Source organism: Anolis carolinensis, chromosome 1, assembly GCF_035594765.1.
Source record: "Anolis carolinensis isolate JA03-04 chromosome 1, rAnoCar3.1.pri, whole genome shotgun sequence".
Lineage (NCBI taxonomy): Eukaryota > Metazoa > Chordata > Lepidosauria > Squamata > Dactyloidae > Anolis > Anolis carolinensis.
In genome coordinates, this window is record NC_085841.1 from 334,345,252 (window position 1) to 334,370,110 (window position 24,859).

Genomic DNA, 24,859 nt, shown 5'->3' on the forward strand with positions numbered 1-24,859 from the left:
TCATAAGACATTCTAAGTTATATGACATGTTTATTGAGACAGCTAACCACACTGTGCAATATACAATCAGTTTTACACCTTAAAACAGCCAAGAAGTTTTCTCACAAAGCCTTTCTTTACCTTGTCTTTCGCAAACTAAAAAAAATGCTCAGAGGTGTCTATCAATGTCTTTCCCTCATTAAATTGTCCACCACTGTGCCTCTCCCACAAAGAAGCTGTACTCATTCATATTGCATGCTTCATTTATAGTGGCCTTATGTTCATCAAAGCCTTGATTTTCCACTCCATTAATTTATGATGAGTCGCATGGTTTGCTACTTCTTCCCAGAGCCGTTTGTGGCCCTGGTCTCCATGAGGGCTTGAAAGGTTGAGGGATATCTGGAAAAGGCTGCAGATTCTCAGCAAGCCTCCCTCTGTAGTTTTCAGGAATGGAAAAGTTAACTGCACGAGACAGAATAACCAACCCAAACATTCAGCCATCATCACAGAGGGACAATATGTTTCAGGGACATTCTGTGATTACCACATGAAAAGAACTGTAGAGCTCCTGATTTTGAACAGAACCACTCCCCCTTAAACTAAATATTGTTATTTTTTCCTTTCCTTCATTACAGACATACTGAAAGTTTACATAAGCAATCCTGGGAAGTAACTGAATCCACTGGAAAGTCAAGCTTCAAAGCTTCCATCTCCTATGGGGCCTGATTTGAAATCACTCCCTCTTTGAGGCAGCAACCCATAGCTGTGTTACTGTAAATCAGCATATTCAGACTTGAGGCATGAACTGCAGGGACTGTTTGCAATTTTCAAATTTTCCATATCTTTGATGGTCATTTGAAACTTCCTATTGTGTGAGTTGGAATTTTTTAGCATGCTTGAAAATGAGAAGAGTTGAGTGTTACAGTGCAAACTCAGCCGTGGAGATCTTGTTTCGGTTTCTGGCTCAATAATGGCTTTCCTACTCCTTCAGAGAACCAAAGCAATATGAGTCCCAACTTCATCTTCAGCGGCAGCTAAAAATATGGTTCTTTCTGACCAGGGAAATAGGAATAGAGCTCTTGTCTCATTCCAAGGGGCAAGAATAGCATGTTGTAAATCTACAAAAGAGTGTTGTTTGTTGGGAAGATGGAAAGAATAGCAGAACAAAAGCAAGTGTCAAAGGGGAGGAAGAAATTTTGCTTTCAGCTGAACCATGGAAGTGGTGCAGCGATAATTTAGTGACTCGCACAACAACCTCCTTAATATGGATCAAGTACCATATTTGTATCATTAATGATGGCACTCTTCTCTATTAAAAGAGATAGGTTTAGCCATGCAGAACCAAATGCTAAAAAGGATGGTGGGCACACCTGACACACAGGGCAATTAAGTACGGCTAATTATTTCCCAGAAACTGCAAATGATGTGCCATAATGCATACAACTAATCTTGTAGAGAACAATCATTTCTGTCTGCTCATTATTTAACAGGGAACAAAGGGCATCGATACCATGTGCTGATGAAGCTGATAAGTGGCAACAAACTCCAGTTGCACTGATAGAAGCCGCATTGGTGGTAATTTACTTAAAAGCACACTGTTCTATCATGGGGTGAATCTTTTCTTGTTTTCTTAACATAAAAGATTATTTACTTTCAAAGAGGTGTTCAGTGTTCTCAGAGAGAATGAAAAAAACAAATTACTCATTTTCCATGACTTCATATAAACACTTTGATGTTTAAAGAGCATGTGAACAGTTAATCCTCCTTAGATTGATGCATTTGCAGTGATAGGCAGCTCCGGATTTCCCCTAGGGACAGCTCTAAATCAAAGTCAGATGCTACATTTTATTTTTAGTCTTGAAACCACAGCGATAAACATGAAAATAAAACAAATTAGGCTCCTCTATGCTATTCATGGGTTTTAGCTTTATATTAAATACACAGAAATTGTACAAATAGATTCAGTGTCTAACAATAAGGGCTGCCTAACCCCTGTACTAAATATCACCAACAGCTATTAGTATTATTTTTTATAGAGAAGGCTGAGGGACCTAAGAGATCCTCAGGATATACGGTATAATCCATAATAAGATGAAGTGTGCATATTTAAAGTGACTGAAATGTATTTGGTCACACAGTTATGTATAACTTGACTAAAAGATGGAGTTAGAGGTGACCCAAGGACAATCTTTTTCAAATTGTTAGCCTATAGATATGTAAGAACTACATGATACAGTGAGTTGGATTATTGAGACTTAGACTTTGTTAACACAAGTTCAGTCAATTTTACTGGTTCCACCCTCAGTATACCTAACTCTGGCCAAAGTTTCTATACTTCAGCCTATTCCACTGCTATAAAATTCAGTTTAAAACTACATTATAAGACAATGTAGATGAGGCTTGAATTCTTTTTTAAAAAAACCATGCCAGAAACTGATAAATGAAGAAGACAAATTACAGCTTTCTTCGCAAGGAATTATTCAACACAAATGCTATTTGTCTGGTTAAAAATCTAAGAACCATTGTACATGTTTGGAGCCAGAAGTGTTTTAGATTGGAGAATTTTTCAGATTTTGGAATACTTCTATTTATTTATTTACTTACTTATTATTTACTTATTTCCAAAATGTATACCCTGCCCTTCTTACCCGAAGGGACTCAGGGCGGCTTACAACAATTGGCAAACTTTAATGCCTACAACACAGTTATAAATCAAAAACAGCAATACAAACAATTAAAAACTATTAAAATACAGGGTTGTTGTATGTTTTCCGGGCTGTATGGCCATGTTCTAGAAGTATTCTCTCCTGACGTTTCGCCCACATCTATAGCAGGCATCCTCAGAGGTTGTGAGGTATGGAGTATGGAGATGTGGGCGAAACATCAGGAGAGAATACTTCTAGAACATGGCCATACAGCCCGGTAAACATACAACAACCCTGTGATCCCAGCCATGAAAGCCTTCGACAACATATTAAAATACAATATAAAATTTGCAGATACATATTCTTGTTTCATTTGCTGTTTTGGAGATGGGACCCAAATACAAACATGAAATTAATGTATGTTTCACCTTCATTTAATACACAGAACATGAAGACAGTTTTATACACAACATTTTAAAATAATGTTGTGGATAAAACAAAGTTTGTGTACACGTACCCATTAGAAAGCTTGGGTGTCACTACCTCAGCTACCCATACGGGCAATTTGGGGTTTTACACTATTTCAGATTTCAGAGTCCTAAGTTAGGGATGCTAAACCTGTATTTCTTCCATTTCTAACCCAATTTCTTTGTAGGATGAAATTCAAACTGATGTATCGAGAGGTGATGTGGTCAAATCATTCTATGTGGTTAACCACACAACCATTTAACAAACCAGCATAATTATAGAAGGCCTAGAAAAATTCAAGAAGCTGCCCTAAATTCTCCAATCTTTGCCCACATCCTGACAACACAGAATGAAACTTGATAAATCAAACACAGATCAGTCTAATCTACTATCCTCTTTCCAACAGTCTAATCCAGTATCCTCTTTCCAATCAGATCTTCCTAGGAAATATCTAAGTTGGGGAAGAAATCCATAATAAATTTGTTTGCATTATTTGACATCTAGTAAGGGTGTCTTGACTTGGTTCACTAGGGAGACTAAGACCATGGTGACCCAAATAATGCACACAGGAAAGTGGCCAGTCATAAACAAAGAAAGCAATTTCTCAAGGCACAGAAAAAGTTCATTACTAAGCATGCTTTTTAGAATCCCAAAATGATATTCTCCCTGCTCACTTGAACGCAGTTTTATCTGGGGGAATATTCTTAAGAAATTAGAATAGGATGATCATCACACCACTGTTTGTTTTCGACTGTATCTGGCAAACAGATCAGATTAATCAAGGTCTACTAATCTGAAAGGATGTCATCTTGAGAAGGGAGTAAGCTTGTTTTCTGTCACTCCAGAGATTACAGGTACAGTTTGGCACCATTGTAATTGTCATGGCTCCATGCTATGAAATCATGGGAACTGTAGTTTGACAAGGTCTTTTGGCATCTCTGCCAAAGGGTACAAGTGCTTCATCAAACTACAAGTCCCAGGACTCCAGTGCACTGAGTTAAAGTGGTGTCAAACTGCATTAATTCTACAGTGTGGATGCACCCTATGACATGGAGCAATTGATTCAAACTACAGGAAAAGAGATTTCACTTAACCATTAGGAAGAGCCTCCTTTCTCTGGAGGTTTTTTTTAATAGAGTCTGGTTGGCATCTATTAGGGGTGCTTTGGCTGTGTATTATGCCATGGCAGGGTCTCTTCCAACTCTTATGTTTCTATGATTCTATGGAGACCGTTGTTTGCGGTACTAAGAGAGGCACCCCACTATTTATATTATAAATGATCTCAATTAAAATTGATAGGGATTAAGTTCCTAGATCATTCTTATAACAAGGGGCCAGAAATAACTCAGATTTCTTTACTATGACCTATCTTGAATGCCCAATTGTATAGAAATCAATTTAATTGCTCTGAGATTCTGGGATAGTGTATGGAACACAAAATAAGCCCTGTGCTCAAGGAATCTGCGTGCCACACTCTCCATTAGAGACCCCAAGTACTCCAAAAGATATATTTTGTTGATTAAGGAATGAATGAACCATTTATTGAATAACAATTCCAGAACCTAAAGATCAGCTTACCAAGGGCTGCAGTTTCATCACGTCTGCTGATTTTCTGAGCTAAGTTTATCAGTTCTAAAAATAATTTTGAGAGGTAAGGCCCGTGAAACAAGGGTGTTTTTGTTGATGTGCTAAAATTTTGGAACACCATTCCTTGACCTATCTTTGCTCACATTTTTTTGTAAGAGACCCAGCTTCTCAAGATGGCCTACAGCTGCTGTTTTTGACATCTCCAGTTCCTGTTTTATTATGACAGATGGATTTTTCAGCTGTTTGAAGAAGGAGGGAGATAACATTGTTTGTTTATTGGATTTATATCTCACTTTTCTCCCAAAATGGAATTCAAGTTGGCTCAAAATAATTTAAAAAGATGCTGCTAAAGTATTAATTTTCAAAACTTAAAAAGGAATAAAATATCACTATTATTTTAAAAAAATGCGTTTAAAGATAGTAAAACACCTGCAACATGTTTAAGACATAGTTGAAATAAAAGATATTTTGTTGTTTGTTTTGGTTTTGCTAATATTGATTTTTAATTAAAACGTATGCTGTAAAAGAAGTTAAACAAATTTTGGATATGAAACAATTTTTTTGTACATTGAATCTCCAGAAAGCAAAAGTTTTGATATTTCAGCCTTTTATGTGAATGGTTTGAGGTTTTGAAGTATTTGAGATTTCAGAATTCTGGATAAAGGATACTTCATGTATATCTAGTCTAAGCACACCGGTGGGGCTTTTCGCCCCACCAGCTTTTTATATGATTGCTAATGATGTGTTTAGCTCCTTGGTTAAAGGACAAGATAACAGTCTGCTTGACTCAAGACCGCTTCACACAGGCTGTTTTTCGGTGGCAGTGGCAGGTTTTTGGCCATTTTGCCACAGAAGTACCATGATGAAGCTGGCAAAAAAACCCTACCGCACCCCAAAAATTGCTGGTGGTGCACAACCGGAGGCTTTCCATCTTTCCATATGGAAAGATGGGTTTAGCAGGCTTACTGAGGCTTCCTCCCATGTGATACTGGGGAGAAGCTGGGATGATGCGGGGCCCGGAGTGATACTCAGTGATTCCAGCGGCATGTGTGAAGAATCCGTGAGATGGTGATGCCCAAAGACTAGCCAGTGAGTGTCACAACTGAACAGGATTTTGCTTCAAAATTGGTAACAGAGAAGAAATTGCAACACTTGAACCAAGACAGGATAGGAAAAAATATGGGATTTAAACTAGTCCTCACTGCATTAGATTAACTAAATTAGATCCATACTAACTGAAGTCCCATTAATTTAATGAGTCTACTCTAAATATGATTCATAAAATTGGAAATTTTATGGGCATACTGCAGAATGAAGAAACTGTCTGAAATAATATGCAGACTCAATAAAGAATTTATACTACAAACCTTGTGATATGAAGAAAATGTGTTTAGTAACTACTGCAATACATATTGCAGGCAGTAGTTGTAGGAAATACATGTTTCATGATTTAATATCTGTTACTCATATATTTATTCACTACTATAAACATGGTTGCTGAAAAGATGTTATATTTTAAACCTACTTCCTACTTGTTATTAATGATGTATGCACTCACATAAAAATAAAAGAATGAAAGAAAGAAATGTTCTCAATTATTCAGAAGTATCTAGAGCCAGCCTTCCACATTTGCTGGAGTTAAGGGTTAGAAGTGGAAAAACCATGAATATATATATATATATATATATATATATATATATATATATATATATATTGACTGAAAGAACACTACTCTGACTCTCTAGATCCTCCAGTGCAGCGATATGATCAACTTTGAGTAACGAGAATCCAGAGGTTCCTAAAAATAACATATTCACAATATGCAAATAACACTATGGAACACAATTTTTTTCTGGGTTAAAAATGTCATTTCCTACATGGTTCTATCACAAAAAACATGGGAAAGCTTATTAAACTGCTTTTGTGGGACATCCTGCAGCACATTTTGCTATAGTTTTGCAATGAATATCTCACTGAGTCTCAACCAATTCAACATAGTTTGTGGCAGCCAGAAAAACATACTCCAATAATACCTTGATAAACAAGTTTAATTCATTAAAGCTCATAACTCAATTCACTCACATGTCAAAGCAAATTTCCCACTGAAATTAAATGAAATTGTATAAATGCATTCTAGCCTCCGGTGGCTCAGTGTGTTAAAGTGCTGAGCTGCTGAACTTGCAGTCTGAAAGGTCCCAGGTTCAATCCCCGGGAGCAGAGTGAGCGCCCGCTGTTAGCTCCAGCTTCTGCCAACCTAGCAGTTCAAAAACATGCAAATGTGAGTAGATCAATAGGTACCGCTCCGGTGGGAAGGTAACGGCGTTCCATGCAGTCATTCCGGACACATGACCTTGGAGGTGTCTACAGACAATGCCGGCTCTTCGGCTTAGAAATGGAGATGAGCACCAACACCCAGAGTCGGACATGACTGGACTTAACGTCAGGGGAAACCTTTACCTTTTACTTTTTACTAGCTTCCTAAAAACTACACCAAAGTTATTTACATTTAAGATCAGAGAAGATAGATATGCCCTCTCGTGAGGGAAAGAGGAGGAGGAGAAAGGATGGAAGAAGAGAGAAATGTAGGAAGGGAGGAGGACTCCATCATGTGAGGGGAGGGGCATGCATGCACTCAGTTTGGGGGGAGGGCTGTGTGCGTGCATGTGCTTTGGCTACCTCCCTCTCAGCCAAAATGGCAGTGGAGACGGCAATGGCCTTTTACTCCTTTTCAGAGATCTTTGCAAAGGGAGCTCAGGGAACTCATAACTCAGATCTCGGCTCGTATTTCGAAGCCAAAAACTGAAGGAGTGATGGCTCATATCTTGGAAAACCTGTATGTTGGTAAACTAGTATGTCGAGATTTCACTGTACTTTCAAAGTAAGTACCGCACAATTAAACAGGAATAACACTTTCAAACCAAGAACAGAAAATATTTCCAATTTTGTTACATAGCATAATCAAATCCATAAAAGTGAAAAACCCAGGATACTGAAGTGGGCCATGCTTGCAGGGAGGGAGAAGGGAGAGAGGGGTTGTGGCGGCCAAACTGGGTCACTAGAGGTGGGCCATGCTCATAGGCCAGAATGGAGGAAGGAGGGGCCTTGGCATAGGTGGCAGCGGGGAAACCAAGAAGGAGGCTCTGAAGGGCGGGTGGTAGTGGGGAGGTTAAGAGGGAGCCACTCAGGTAGGCAGGAAGGAAAGAAGGAAGGAAGGAAGGAAGGAAGGAAGGAAGGAAGGAAGGAAGGAAGGAAGGAAGGAAGGGAGGAAGGCAGGCCGAGATGGGCAGATGGAGGCAGGGAGGCCTCTTAGGGAAGGAGTGACAGAGGAAGGAAGGGTAGGTTAGAGCCCCTGAACACAGCAGGACCTTGACAAATGGGTTTAGAGTGTTCTGTGATCGATTTCTGGAATGGATTAATTGCATTTCAGTGGGGAAATTGGCTTTGACATATGTACTTTTGAGTTAAGAGCTTGGTCACAGAACGAATTAAACTCATATGTCAAGGTATCACTGTATACAAATTATGTTTCTTGGACTTGATCTTATTAATGTTAGGAAGTGTGCCAAGCAGGATCTAGAACAGGCATGGGCAAATTTCATCCCTCCTGGTGTTTTGGATTTCAACTCCCAAAAATCCCAGCCAGCTTACTGGATGGTAGGAATTGTAGGAATTGAAGTCCAAAACACCTGGAGGTTGAAGCATGTCCATGCCTGATCTACAGGGTGTTTGAAAAAGAACTCCCTAGTTTTAATGTATTTATCCTTAAAACTAGAAAGTTCTTTTTCAAACACCCTGTATAATGAGATGTTTGTCCATTTTTCATTGAGAAAGCCATGGCATAGAAATTGAGAGCCCACTGCAAAGAAGCAAAATAAAGTTTATGGGAGAAAATAGAAAAAGAGCTAAAGTCTGACAAGGGGAGCAAGCCAAAAAGAGCCTATAGAAGATAAAATCTGCATTTAATCTGGAAACCAAGATCTGAGGGTTTGGGGGGTGGGGGGGTGGAGCAATTGTGGGGTGTAGCTGAAGTTGCAGTAGCATAATAAATATCCCTGTCAGTAGCATTTGGTATGTGGATTGTGTCAAGCTTCGTTCTATCACATAAAAAGACTGTGTGCATCAGCCTAAAGCAATGTCAAGTAAACAAAATAAACTCCACCTTTAGAAAATATCCTTTTTATTGAGGCTAAACCACTAGGAATTTTAAAACAAACATTTGTTGGCATTGGATTCCAAAAAAGAAAAGAGCTGCCCGCCAAAATAACTGAACTTTCAGTCTAGACTCCAGATGTCTTTGGATGGGATAAAACACATTTTAATAATCTTAAAAGTATGACTTTTCTTCCATGTGCAAATGAATTATTTACCCACTTCACAGTCAAGTATAGTAAGCCCAACCAGGCCCAAGAAACCAGGAGTTTCTGCAAGTCCTAAAGCAGCTAGATTGGGTCAGAGTAGGTGACTAGTAATGAAAGAGTTCCAGCTCTATGTAAACTACAAGAAGTTGCTGGAGATAATAGAGGTATTGGGATGTCTGTCTGCTGAAACAACCACTTGATAAAAGACTGACAAATGCACACAGCCTAGTAAATTCAGAATCCTTAACAAACTGTGGAAAAGGAAGAATGGTACAAAAAAAAAAGCCCCAATAAAAACAGCACAGAAAACATTTTTTCCATTAAGATTTTGGGAATACAGCGGGAGTGGAAATTTCCATAGCTGGACCTAGTTCAAAATTATCATACAAATCTGACTGCATCTCTGACAAAAAGAGGTATATTAGAAAAGAGATGATGATCACATTTTTTATGCCTCTATTTTTCTTTCCCACAATTTTTATATCCCTTCTGTCTTCCCTCTTGTTTCAATTCTGCTGGAAACCAAGGGATTTTTTATTGGGGGGGGGGGAGGGTATCAGCCAGCAAACTACACCTTTTTGATAGTGATGAAATTGATATTTGAATGCCATGAAGTTTAGAATTGTTAGGATATTCAGAATACTTTCAAGGGCTTTGAAGTAAACAAGATAGAGAGAATGTTATTAGGGAAGGTGAAATGTAGAACCTGAGGTTATAGGATGCATTATTAGTTGCTTTGTCAATTATGCAAGCTGCTGGCACCCTTTTATTCATATTGCATTGCCTTGTTGAATGTACTGTGCTGCTTTAATGGATTTTCCTTTATGTTTTTTAAGTTTAAACCACTATTCACTTATTTTTGATTACATATCAATAAACAGTTACAATTCCTTTTGAGAATCCTTGTCCCCAGATTACCTACACCAACTGAGGTGCAATTCTGGGCCCAGATTAAAGTTAAGAGGGTATGCTAGCAATGTTTAAATATTTGAAAGGATGTCATACTGATGAAGCTTGTTTTCTGCTGTTCCAGAGACTAAGGGCAGTTCTACATAGACACTTTATTCTGAGATCAATCTGGAGTGTATAACTTTAGATTGGCTATGGGATGGCTTTTATCAGACCCCAGGGCACTGTGGAGGTGAGAAGGCCTCCTGACCATCCAGTGGTGCCAAATGACATTAAAACAAGAACAGAGGGAGATGGCAAGGGTGGTCATCCAGCAGCACCAAACTAAGAATGATGCTGCAGCTAGACAGTCAAGATTCTTTCCCTCATCCATAGTAGCAGTAAATACTATTGCGGGGCTGATTCAGAATCCAACACTCTGGACTGACCCTGGGATAAAATGAGCATATAGAACAACCTCAGTGATTGAAAGCAGGTAAGCAATTCCTGAGAAAGACTTGTAGATGGCACTACAGCAGTGGTTCTCAACCTGTGGGTCCCCAGATGTTTTGGCCTTCAACTCCCAGAAATCCTAACCGCTGATAAACTGGCTTGGATTTCTGGGAATTGTAGGCCAAAACACCTGGGGACCCACAGGTTGAGAACTACTGCTGTAGTGCCATCTACAAGTCTTTCTCAGGAATTGCTTACCTGCTTTCAATTACTGAGGTGGTTCTATATGGACATTTTATCCCAGGACCACTGCACTACGGGAAAGTGAAACAGGCAAACAGTCTCTTCAGTTTCCACTACAGCTAACACGTGAATGTTCTTTATTCCTAGCTACCTCCACTAAAGATCTATTTCACTGATTGCCATTTAATTACTGCAACAGCCAGTTCTCTGTACTGCATGAAGTATGATACAAAACAGTGTGGTCTCACCACTCATCTGTATGGCTGGATTCATAGTGGAAACACTGCATCCTGGGGTTAATCTGTTTTAGCAAAGCATACTTTCCATTAACCCAGTCCATAATCAGTTACAGACAAATGGAATATTGTAAGATAACCTCATTTTATCCTGTAAGATATGTCTCACTTGAATGACTGGCAAGGTTTTAAGAGAGTTATTATGGCACAGGTGCTAGGAAAGGGAAGCTTATTTATATAACAAGCATAAAGGCACAGAATGAGCACTGGTCTGGATTTTTTTTTTTTTGCCATTCAAGAAATATTTTCCATTCATGCATTTCTCAGAATTTCCTTAAGGATCATAAACCTTCATTGGCAATGAACTATTTTGTGGATGAATAGTATTTTACTAGAGATTCACAAAGGTCATGAGAAAATTATATAACAGCAGCTCAAAAAGAGAGGAGGAATAATGTGCACTGCTTATGTAGAAAAAATACATGCAAGGATGTCGTATGGATTCTCTTAACTAGAATCCAATATTATTAAGCAGATGATGCTGAATGTGTTCCTCACAAGTTCATGCAAATACCTGTTATCATCATAAATTTTAAAAATATCTTTGTATATAATGATATCTATTTTATTCTAGACTTAACATATGTAATAATATAGTGGAGCAATAAACTGTAAGCACTAGAAACATTTTGTTAAGTTTATTTCAGAATCACTATGTTTAAATGTATCTTTGTGCATTGTTTCTTAAAATATGGTATGAGGCGAAAGCATATGAATGGCTTTTTGCATAGCTCAGTGGCATCTCTTTGACTCCCACACATGCAAATTTGAATTAAAACAAACATTTCACATGCAAGGAACACAATGTTCCTAAAGAGAGCTCTAAGTACTGAAAGCAGACTAAAAACAATATTGTAAGGTATGTATGCTATACAGCCAAAACACCTCCCTCACCAGACAGTGTTCCAAAATATCTGCCTTAGAGTGAAAAATGAACTGTGGCGTCTATAAAAATGATGCCTTTTACAACAAACCTTCATACTTTGGATAATCGTGTTAATCAGAGGAAAACTAGTGGCATTTGTGCAAAACAGCTGAACCACAGGAGTATTGCAAAACTAAGATGGAGAACATGTGGTCCTCCAGATATGGTTGGATTGCAGTTCCTTTCAACTTCTTATGAGTGTCTATGGCAACCAATGTTGATCCAAATTGCAGTCCAGCAATTTCTGGAAGGTCAGATGTGTTTCACTGCTGTTGTCTCCACAGAAACAAAGGACAGGTTTCTGTCTAGACATAGACAACCATATAGCTGAAGGCAGTTACAGAAAGTAATCCAAAAAGAATAATGACCACATAGATCTTCTTAGTACTCAAGACACCTGTTAAGCTATTCTTCACTTTCTTACAAATTCATAATGTTTAAGCCCCCTGTAAGTAGATAACACAACCAAGATCTCCATTTGATCTATCACATATCCCACACCAGGCAACTCTGGAGGCTCCAGAGGCCATTTTCCAAAGGCAGTTGCAGCATCTCTTCCCATTGAAGGAATTGTAATATCACACTTCTGGTTTTTCTTTAAATGTGATTTTTTTTAAAAACAAGGTGGGAATGGTTTTGTGTTCTAAAAGAAACACACTTCTTGGTCTCTGGATATATATATATATATATATATATATATATATATATATATATATATATATATATCTCCAGAAACCAAGAAGTGTGTTTCTTCTAGAACACAAAACTATTCCCACCTTGTTTTTATATGAGTGATGAAGGCCCAGAACAGTCAATGGTTTTGGAAAGTTGCATTTGAAGTACAAGCCATTTGATTCCCACCCATGTCCTACACCATCTTCCTTATCTTCATTTGTGCATTCTAAGGACCTCATTACATTAAGGATTGGATACGCCATGACTGTGGTGAATCTGGCAGGGTCCTGTGTGGGGCATGGGAAACCCGTCGCCCCACCTTGTCCCTCATTGGAATCCTCCCATATTGCCAGGTCAGTGGCTTACCATGTTTTCACTTCACTTGTGGCACGGAGTCCCGCAGGAAGGAGATCAATATCGTAGGATGGGAACCATTGGGCTCCATGCCACTAGTGAAGTGAAAGTATCATATTAAGGACAATTTTGCCTGTCTGGTGATTCCTCTTATAACAAATTAGGTGAAAGGAAGGACCTCTTTGCTTAAGGTATCTATCATAACACATGTCTGTTGAACTTAGGTGCCAATGACATTCCATTGACATATGGGAAGCCTAGTTGCAAACCCTTCTTTCAGTAAGTGACGGTAGAATTACTGGTTTCTATTCGGGTAATAACAAGCCATAAAAATTGTTCTTAAAGTGCAAAGATGGGGACAGAAATGAATGAATAAATCTCTCCTCCCTTTCAAAAATGTCCCAGACTGGAACAGAACAATCCTTACGGCTTATTGTTATGCTATTTTTTTCTTTTTACAAAAAAGCAGGATACAGAAATGTGTGGCAATAACAACTTACAGAGAAAACTGGGTGGTTGGAGATGTACAACCTTTCTAGCAACAAATGAAAACATTAAAGTTTAGGCTGTACTTTATAAAATAGTGAAGAGTTTTAGAGCTTGTATCTGTGATCATTCACTCACATCTATGAGTTGGAGAAACCCAAAAATTCCATGTGTACTCCTGACTTTAGTATATCAGGCCAACGAACGGAGGGTTGTACAAAGAGCAGACAGCATTCCTCATGCCTGCTGATTATTGATCATAGCCACAGAGTTGCAAAGAAGGGTATTCAGTGGATTCTCTGGGATTTAGCTCAGAATCCTGATGTGACATTCTCTGGTTTTAATCTTTAAATCACTTTTTTAAATTAAATGTCTTAGAGGTTTTACAGCATGCTTTGTAAATATCCATGCTTTATCCTCCTCTCACTTTGGCAGAAATGTGAAAAATTGTATCAACCTGCAGAGCCAGCCAGTCAGAATCCATACAGCTACAGGGACTTACAGCATGCAGACACAACTAAGGAGGGAAATCTTTAGAATAAATGTATTATTGCCTGCTTTGAGTCACTGCAAATAGCAAAGGAGTAACAAAATATATAAAACCCAGAAGTCACATGAGACTTCTGGCTTTTATATGTACTGTATTTGTCACCCCTTGGGTAATAAGGGTGGGGGAAGCAATCCCCCTTTATTCTAAAGCACTAAAAAAAATCACCCGCATCAGTATCATGTGAATAATCTGAGGACTAGTGTAATTTCTGTGTCTCAATGCTATGGAATCATAGGAGTTTTACAAGGTCTTTTGCCTCCACTGCCAAAAAGTGCTAATGTTACAATTCTAAATATTCCAGTTAAAATGTGGCAATTAAAGTGGTGTCAAACTGCATTCACTGAACAGTGTAGATGCACCCTGGGTCTACAATAACAAGCTATGAATTAACTATTTTAATGAAGTCATTTGGTAACTAGTTTGGGAAAGGCAAGGGCTGTAATTCACTTCAGAAGAATGTAAAATAATTTATGTCTCTTACTTGGTACAGGGATTTTTCATGCTCAGATTGAAAAAAATGTGAAGAGAGGAAGAATATTACATGAGTGACTGCCTCAATTTGCCTCTTTATAAGGTTGTAGTGTTTTAATACTGTCAGCGCGAAAACTAATGCTAGCAGCTTTTCTGCCCACTTGGCTGTAGAGGGGATTCTACAATGATGACGTCCCCTCAAAGTCATTATTTCCAATGGAGGCCAGTGGAGAAATTCAGGTTGGGCATCCCTTATTCAGAATTCCAAAATCTAAAATACTCCAAAATCCAAAGTTGTTCACATGGTTAGTGGAAATAGTGACACCTCTGCTTTCTGATATTTCAGTGTATGCAAACTTCACTTCATGCACAAAGTTATTAACAATATTGTACAGAATTACCTTCAGGCTATGTACGTATATAAGGTGTGTTTAAAACAAATAACATTAATGTTTAATCTTGAGTCCCATCTTCAAGACATCTCATAATATGCAAATACAAGTATTCCATCCTCCCTCCCACTTTAAAAACAGTAAACATTCATTAGTGCAGAATGTCTCATTTGTTCCAATATTTTGCTTTATAGATTGATAAGATACATCTCATACCCTGTGACTTCTGGAAGAGCTGGGAACAGTGAAGCAAAGTAAAAGAGCACTAGAATTCACATGGTAGAACAACTAAAATGAATCCAGATTAAAATAATCTACAGCAGGGCTTTTAAAACCTTTCCACTCAAGACCCCAAGAAATTTTCCCCCAAGATTCTGGGGATATAGGCATATAAAATAGGTATTAAAAATCAAATATTTGCAAGACTTGTTAAACAAACAGATTTTCCTTTTTATGAATTATAACTGAAGCATCGTCTGTAGAATCCACTGTAAACAATGCACAACAGATTCATGAAAATGTCTAAAACTGCCACCCGGGGATGTTCAGAATTTTTTTTCAAAACCCCACAGTGAGCTAAGGAACTTGATTTGGGGTTAGGACACACAGTTTAGGAAACAGATCTTTTGTGTGTGTGTGTGTCAGGAGCGACTTGAGAAATTGTAAGTCGCTTCTGGTGTGAGAGAATTGGCCGTCTGCAAGGACGTTGCCCAGGGGACTCCCAGATGTTTTGATGATTTTACCATCCTTGTGGGAGGCTTTTCTCATGTCCCCACATGGATCTGGAGCTGATAAAGGGAGCTCGCTGCACTCTCCCTGGTTGGATTCGAACCGGCAACCTTCAGGTCAATAACCCTACCTTCAAGTCCCCCTGGGACTCTGGTGATATAAAATGCATATCAAGACCTACCATCTAGTACAGATTGTAATGATTTTTTAAGAAGTATCCATGGAATTCTTCCAAGTTGTGCCCTGCTACATTCTGTTCAATGTGGAGAAGTTATAGTACCATCGGTGTCCCTGTGAAACACTGCCAAGCTTGTCTTCAGGATAAAAGTGTGTAGTAAGTTAACAACATATTTTCAACTATTCACATCTGCAAGAACCTTCATTGTCTTGGAAAGAAAACATAAGTTGCTCTTCGGAACAGTTGCTGAAGTCATAATATTGTTTGGGTTTGTTTTTTTGTTTTTTTTGTATCCATACAATTGTTCTTTCAACATCCCAGTGGCAATTTTCAAATGTTCTGGCAATACTGACACTTAGACACACCTGTTGTTTTAAAGTACAAACATATCCTGAAGTGTTGTCTAATTTATACTTCCTGTTGGCCTCTAAAGTATGGTTGACGTTACAACACATCTCCATATTAAGTGACCTCATGCGGATGTACTACATCTTTTTACACACAGTTTGGTTTATTATGGCCAACTGGCAAATAGGAAACTCTTAGGAGCCGATTCATAGTTCGTAAAATCTCTTTAACTGGGCCAGACCTATTTAGCTTTTATAATAAATGAAAATACTGCAAACCAAATTTGTGAAAAAATGCAATTGAAAGAAAAATAAAAAGACAAGAAAATCACCCTTACTGTTTCCAATGCTGTTATTCGTTCCTGAAAATTAAAAAGAAAAAAATTATCAAACCATATAAAAAGATAACCAAAGAAATATGACATATTTATAAGCACACACCTGTACAAACCTTTGTACTGCTCTTTTACAATGTGTGGTCATACAGAATTGGCTTTACATATGGTGGTATTGGTATTTCTGCTCCAGCTACTAAGAAATAGATTTTAATAGAGTAGTATCCAAACATGCCTGGGGATGGGGAAATTTTACCATTATTATTTGAAAAATGAAGGCAACTCTGTTGATCCACACCTATATAAGTGTATGTATTACATATGCACATATATTCACAGATAGTTCACAACAACATGGTGCTGGAAAGAAATTTCTTTCCCCTCAACATATTATCCTTTTCAGAAACTATGAGAATTACATCTAAACTCAGACCGGACAAAAAGTCCCTGTAGATCAAAAAGTCTCAGTGCTTTGCTCTGCGAGATCTGGCTGTGGTCCAACATTAAACCTAAGCTATGTTTTTCATATCTTAGGTTTAATCATAGCGTAACATTAGCATGCTTTCTTTCATTCTTTTGTTTCAAGCATTCATAGTTTAAACCTGGATTGGCAACTTTGGAGGGCCCAAGAGCCAATTATTGACCTCATGGATGCTTAACAGTCCACACAGTAGGGTCATGAATTATAGAAAAATTCTAGAGTTGGAAGGGGTCTCATAGGTCCTTGATCAGGCAGGATATCCATCATCAGCAAGTAGTTGTCCAGACATTTTTGTGAACACATTCAAAGATGGAGACTTTCTTTGTCAACTGGTTCCATGGCTGAACTGCTTTTACTGTCAAGAAGTTTCTTCTGATGTTCAATTAAAAATATATTCAGCAAGGAACAGGAGTGCCTCCTTCTCTCTATGATAGCTCTTGAGGTACCCCCTTCAATCCAAGCTAATAATAATAATAATAATAATAATAATAATAATAATAATAATAATAATAATAATATCCCGCTTTTACTTTCCATAAGGAGACTCAAAGTGGCTGTCACTGGCTAACATTAAACACATTACAATACAATTTAAAATATAAAAATAAACAAAATTTAAAACAGTATTAAACATCATTAGTATTTAAAAGAATACAGAAAAAACCCATACAGCATATAAAACTACAGCAGCCCCTGATATGATCTTTAAAACCTTCTTCTTTAAAAGCCTGTGTGAATAAAAAGGTTTTAGCCTGTGCCTGAAGGTCAGCAGGGAGGGGGCCATTCTGGCTTCCCTGGGCAGGGAGTTCCAGAGTCGAGGGGCAGCCACCAAGGCCCTCTCTTTCGTTCCCACCAACCGAGCTTAAGATAAAAGTGGGCCTCTTCTGAAGAAGTCAGGGCCCAGGAGGTTCATTAAGGGGATACGGTAAGCCAAATAGCCTGGACCTAAACCGTATAGGGCTTTAAAGGTCATAACCAGCACTTTGAATTGAGTCAGGAAACAGACTAGTAGCGAACAGGGGGGTTGTCTGCTCCTTATAGCCAGCCCCAGTTAGCAACCAGCTGAAGATTCCAAGGCAGCCCCACATAAAGCACGTAACAGTAATCCAGATGGGATGTAACTTAGGCATGTATCACTGTGACCAGATTTGGCTTCGCAAGGAATGGGGGCAGTTGGTGCAAACATTCTAATTGTGCAAAGGCCCTCCTGGCCACCACCGACTCCTGGGCCTTCAGATTCAGTGCTGAGGCCAGGAAGACCCCCATACTGCGGACCTGTGTCTTCAGGGGAAGTGTAACCCCATCCCTATTCTCTGATCTACCTTCCAACTGAGCAGAAGTACCTCTGTCTTGTCTGGATTAAGTTTCAAATTGTTTGCTCTTATCCAGTCCATTACTGATGACAAGCACTGGTTTAGGACCAATACCACATTCTGGGTACAACCGTCCTGGAAGGACCAGAGCTACTATAAGACAGTGCCTCCCAGTCCCATCCTAGCGAGATGGCCCAGAAGGATAACATGGTTAATAGTACTGAAAACCACTCAGAGATCCAGGAGAACCAACAGGGATACATTACCCCTGTCTAGCTCTCTTCGTAGGTCACCCACCAAGGCAACCAAAGCTGTCTCTGTTCCATAGCCAGGCATGAAACCAGATTGAAATGGATCTAAATAATCAGTTTCATCCAGAAACTGATTTCTGGAGCTGCACAGCCACCACAAAATACAAAACATTGCTCAAAAAGGGGAGATTGGACACTGGCAGATAGTTGTCCTTTATAGAGGCGTTCGAGCCCGAAGAAGCTAATTGGGCTGTGGGGACAGACTCCTGGGACTGAAGAAGCAGTCCCAGGAGTCTGTCCCCACAGGGCCCATATCCCATTAGACCTGGGCCTTTCAAAAAGGCTTGGGTCTAAAGGGGAATCTATTTAATGTAGAACAAAGAAGATTTCCTGCTTTATCCCGAATTAATCCTCTTTTACCTGAGGCATTGTTTGGATGCCTCAGGTAAAAGTCCGACAGGGCCCATATGTCTAAAGGAAACAGCCATCTATTTGTGTATATGGAACATTCTTCTGTGAGTAAAAGAACCACGTAAATATACTTAAAACATAGAGCAGTTTTCTTTAGTTTATCCCTAAATATTCTCAGTGACATCTAAATGTATCAGAATTCATGGCATCACACGCTATGTACCTAAATGGACTTCTATCATTCCATTCCATTTGTTCATTTCCAGTCCATATTCAAGGTCATTTTCAATCCTTGTTTCTTTTGTCAGTCATCTCTTTTTATAACTTTGCAAAGTGCTTTCTAAAACTGTACCGTGCTTATTTGAAGAACTAAGGTCTGCAATAATTTCATTTTGGAAAAAAATCTGGGAACATTTCCTCTGCTTGTGTTTAATTATATGTTTGTGGTAGCAAGAGTCATCATGTGACCAAAGACAAAGAGGAATCGCTGGCAGGGCATTTGGTGTGAATTGGGTTCAATTGCCTTGGAATTCAGCCTGGTGATGTGACCAAGATAATCCAATTTGAGGGTCTTCAATAGAGGACATACAAAAGAGCTCACGCTTTTTTGAAAAAAAGAAGGATTGTGTAGTTAATGGCTCTGAAAAAGGACAGCTCATAATTCTAGGCTAAAGATCGATTGAGACAGATCAGATGTCGATATTATATACATAGGGTTTTTATAAGATAAAACATTAATTATTCCTCTCAGAGTTCACAATTCTTTTTTGTACAATTCCCATATAGTACAACTATGGTGTTTTTGAGAATCGTAGTTTGAAAAGCAACTCTTCCAAACTTGAATTTCAGACCAATTTTTAAAGAGGCTAAAAATGTTTAAAAAAATTATCAAAATATTACAAGAGATGTTATTTATGAACAAAAAAGCATCACCATATATCCTTAATTTGCAACGCTCCAGAAAGGATGTTGACAATAATCAGAAAGGATATTGATAAGGTGCAAAGTGTCCATAGAAGGGCAAATATAACAGTAAATGGCCTGGAAGAAAAGCTCTATGAGGAGCGGCTTATCTGGTTATGTTTCACCTGGAGAAGAAAAGGTTGCGAGGTGACATGATAGCCATGTTTAAATACTTGAGAGAATGTCATATTGAGGAAAGAGCAAGCTTGTTTTCTGATGCTCCAGAGACTAAGACATGGAGCAAGCCATTCAGGAAAAGAGATTCCAACTAAAGATTAAGAGGATGGTGAGAGTGGAATAGACTTTCTTCTGAAAAAAATAGTGGAATACACTGCCTCAAAGTTTCCTTCTCTGGAGGTTTATAAAGAGAGACTAGGTGATCAGCTATCAGGAATGCATATTTTATGTGGCCATGCCATGTTATGTGACCCTCAAGATTTTGGACTATAAACCCTGTATTCCTCATCATTACATATGACTAGAGATGCAGTAACATCTGGAGGGCTGCAATTTGTTCTGTTTATTCCATATAGTGGGGTTTGAATTTAGATACAAAGCTTGTTGATATGTCTGATGTTAAAATGTCCTTTAACTTTTCCCCAATCTCAGAGCCACAAGTGCTATTGGGTTGCAATTTTCAATATCCCCAGGCTGCATGGCAGATAATCAAAAGTGATGGGCGGTGTCATTCAATAATATCTGGTGACCCAAATTGGATAAAAACTAAAGAGAACAGATCGCTATATTTAAAAATTATAGTTGGCTCTCTATATCCACAGATTATCTGTCCATGGAATCATTGGCTCTTTGAAAGCAACCATAAGGCTTATATGGCCCTTGGTGAAAATGAGTTTGACATTCCTGAACTAAAGCATGTGATCACCTAGGTCAAAATATTAATCACAGGAGTTTATTTTAGAAGCCCTACTCCCAGTCCCTAGATACACCAGAACAAACAAAGGTTACAAAGCTAAAAAGAAAATCTCTGTCCCTAATATTAGCAGTCTGAAGTCTACTGTGGGTTCACCTTCCTTTCACAGGATGCTTCGGCAGGAAGTGTTGGGGTTAGCAATGCTTCATATAACAAGGAGAACAGGTGGTAGATTTACACACTACTCTTTGGCCATGAATGTCCTTCCTAAGGAGTAGGCAACCATGGAATTTGTCAAGTGGGTTGGTATCTGTTTATATGGAACTCAATAAGCTATAGTAATTCCGTCACTGAGTCATATATCTCTTCTTAGAAAGATTTTAGGCTTACACATTTTGGACAGAGGGGTGACGTTAAAGAGATTATTTTCCCAGTTATGGGCTAATGTATTTTTTTTGTTGGTTCAATCTACAGAGGTTAACAAGACATTTCCTCTGGTGTTGGAAAGTTTGATTAAAAACAAGTAAAATGATTGAAGGAAGCATTATATTTCTCAGTGGAGGGGTCCTTTGTCCTGATGTGTGTAATATGTTTGTTTTCAGGATAAAAACAAGAGAGTCTTGTAGCAATATAATGTTGAAGAGATTAAAAATATTAAATCTCTTAGTTTTCAAGGTATCACAAAACCATGTTGCTGTCTTTGTTTTGCAGCTGCTGCTGTTGAAATGCACTATAACAACTACTCCTTCAAAATTCACTCTTAGTAAATAAGCAAGCTCATGAGTGTGTATATCAATGGAGGTACACGTCCATGTACCAAGGGAAGAGAAGAGTTCATATGTGTGAAAAAAGTTCTAAGCCATAAAGGTTTATGTACAATTAAATGAGTAACTGCTCTGTGCATTTACGTATGTGTGCATTTGTTCTAAACTAGGCTGAACTTTGCTTTTTTGAATCACATCAAAAAGTCAGTTGAGTCATGAATTATGCAGAAACAGAAAGGTAAGCTGTCCTGCTCATATGGTACTAGCCAGAAAGCTTTAAAGTCACAGCCAACAACTAATACAAAATTTGGGTCAAGAAGAGTATGAATTTGAACTGAAATCTGACTAAGAACAAGATTGGGCCACAAATGGTCAAAGTTTGAGCTAAACATTTGAAGCAAACCCCATGAGAACTGCAGAAGCAATATCAGAATCTCCACAAAGTCAAGTTAAAAGATAAAATATTGTCATGCAAATAAAGATTTATAACATCCTACAGGTATTATAAGAAGTGAGTCTTTGTAAAGGAGGCGCACACATACATACAGTAATTACATACAGTAATTACATACAAACAAAAGAGGCTAAGAAGCTAATCATGTTTTTCTATGTCCAAACAACATAGGGAAAAATCCTAAAGGAATTACTTCATTTCACATGGCTAGTAGCACAACAAGAGATCAAGATTATATGTCACAAACAGATTCCCTTCTCGTGTATTAACAGCTACAAATGGTGAGCAACATGGTACAGAGGGGGCAGAAGCAGCTGAACAAACTTTTGACTACATTCTTGGGATGAACCAAATTAATGACCTTCCACATTATTGCCTTTTGCGGTTGTTCCACAATGTTTTGAAAGAAAAACATATATGCTTCCTTTAGCATGTACACAGAGAAACCTAAGACTTTTTCACTTTTGACTTTCTTACTAATCAACACATCTCCACAACATTTACTTTAGTGGTCAAATTCCCTGTGGCAGCTATGTGCTGCCAATTTATCTTATCTGCTATTGTCACCTTTAGATATGAAAATCTAAGCATAACCTTGTGCTGCTCTGACAGATACATATTTGCCAATGCTGCTCATCCAAAAATGGCATAACTTTACTATTTGATTATTTATTTATTTTTAAATTACACAGTGTGTTTTTTTCACACGTAAAATACATGCATGTCATGGATCATGTTCCACAGTGATGGTGGTTGGGGATGTCAGGCCTAACAATTGGTGATGGAAGGGGTCAATGTAAGTCTTAGTTCTTGTCAGGGGAATGGAATCACGATAGACCACTGCAACTCCACCTCCCTGCCCCCCAGGACTCACTTGCTGGTACACAGTGAATCCTCGTGATTGCTGAGAGAGATTAATCCCCGCTCCCCAGCCTCATCCAGCCAGGTCACTGTGATACAGAGCAGGTCAGCATGCTCATCCTGAATTATGATGGCAGTTGTTTTCTCATTTACTGATGTGACATTCAACAGAAGCATTTTCAACCTAGGGGAGCTTTTACCTTGGTTATCCAGGCTATAAATTATATGAAACGATGTGTTGTTGAAGGGTTTCACAACTGGAATCACTGGGTTGCTGTGAGTTTCCCAGGCTGTATGACCATGTTCTGGAAGTATTCTCTCCTGCTGTTTTGCTCACATCTATGGAAGTATTCCTCAGAGGTGGAGCGGTCTACCTACCTCTTATAGGAGACAGTTTGGCACTATATTTCCCTCCTCATTTTGTTAGTTAGTTAGTTAGTACTAAAACCGTCTTCCCCCTGCCACATCTTCTCCTGCCCTGTATGACTCCAATGGCTGTCCCACAAATCCAAGGACTCCCTCCATCCTGGGGAAAAAACATCCTTCCTATATGGGCAGATTAACAGATGGCAAAAAAAACCCTTATAAAAAACAGGCTAGTAGATGTAAAAAGCAAGGTTAAACACAAGATGCTAAAAGCCAAGCAGAGGAACAGGCCCTCGTCCTTGTGCCACCCCCAAAATGGCTCCCCCAGAGGGGTGAACCCTAGCCTCTGGAGGCAAGCAGGTATTCCTACTGGGCCTTGCTTCACTGAGTCACAGAGTCAGGGCCTCAGTTCTGAGTTCCAGGAGCTGAACCAGAGGCAGTGATGGTGCTACTGTACCATCACTGCAACCTTTTAAATGATAACTTACCTGCTGATATCTTAAGCAGTACTGAATTATGAGTTGTTTCGGGAATTTTTCCTTTGCAGTATAAATAATGAAAATTGCCTCGGTTGAAGCCAAACTTCTAAGACTGCTGGACTAGTCTCAGTTCTGTCCCGTATCAGAAAGAAGAAATGTTTCACCCAAATGTCTTGACATGGAGAATGGATAACAGCCACAAGAGACTACTACTTCTGCTCTTTCATAATGTATCTTTTTATGCAAGCATGCCAGCATGGAAAGCACAGTTCTAGAATTTCTAATTACTGCATAATGAAACCTAATAAGAATGGCCATTTTTATCAGGTGAAAAATAGAGCCAATTAGCTGATTAGGGATACTAAAATGGCAGTTGCCACCACTGTAAAAATATTCAGTTCAATAAGCATATCAGGAAAGGAAATATAGTTAATGTGCACCAGAGGTACTGTAGATTAATTTCATTTGTAATTATAATACTACAAATAGGTAGCTGCACTCAATATATCTTCTCTTCCTCATATGCAGTGAAGAATGTATGGCCAGTATTTTTGAAATGCACTTCCCAACAGTCTGCATAGCCAATGGTGAGGAATGCTGGGAGTTACAGTTCAAGAACACGAGGGCCTCCAATTATAGAACTCTTTCAGAAGGGTCACAACTCCCCATCTCCATGGGCATTCTTCTTTGATTTTATTGTTTTTTTTAACAGACCCTTTGAGACTTTTATGCCCCCTTAGATTTCCCTCTTCCTTGGGGTTTAGCAAAGTATACTAATATTTCCATTTATTGATAACCTTTTTTTGTTTCCAAATATGTTAGCATTCACTATCTAAGTATGTTATTACCAAAGAGTGAAATATTTGCCAAAGAAACATGAAAAGTCATGATCATAAACACACTCATCACTGGGGAGCAATTTTCACTGATCTCAATGAAACTTGTTTGCAAGCAATGTACTATAGGAAATGTAGAACATGCCACACTTTAAAGCAGTGGTTCCCAACCTTTGGTCCTTTAAGTGTTTTGTACTTCAGCTCCCATACTTTCTAACAGCTGTTAAACAGCTCCAAAACAAGTGGAGGACCAAAGGTTAGGAACCACTGTTTTGAAGGTTATATAAGAACAGAAAAGGAAAACAATAAACTTGACTCACAACAAACTAGCTAAATGGATACTGCATGGTTTTCAAGAACGGAAATGACAACATTAATTGGAATAGACTATACAGGTTGAGGATGAACAAGCCCACATTGTGACAAAGTGAAGAAATGAGAAAAGGGTTA

General features: G+C 38.6%; 1 protein-coding gene across 9 annotated transcripts in view; it reads right to left on the reverse strand.

Moving 5' to 3' along the window:
• cep128 (centrosomal protein 128) overlaps positions 1–24,859 on the reverse strand; it is a 284,185-nt gene that overhangs the window by 31,126 nt on the left and 228,200 nt on the right. For 5 of the 9 annotated variants that reach the window (XM_008117882.3, XM_008117734.3, XM_062968021.1 and 2 more), the window contains one exon: positions 16,357–16,386. In XM_008117882.3, coding sequence (XP_008116089.2) covers positions 16,357–16,386 — 30 coding nt within the window. The remainder of the gene's footprint in view (positions 1–16,356; positions 16,387–24,859) is intronic. The other 4 variants (XR_010002021.1, XM_062968036.1, XM_008117790.3 and 1 more) reach the window with 1 other exon arrangement.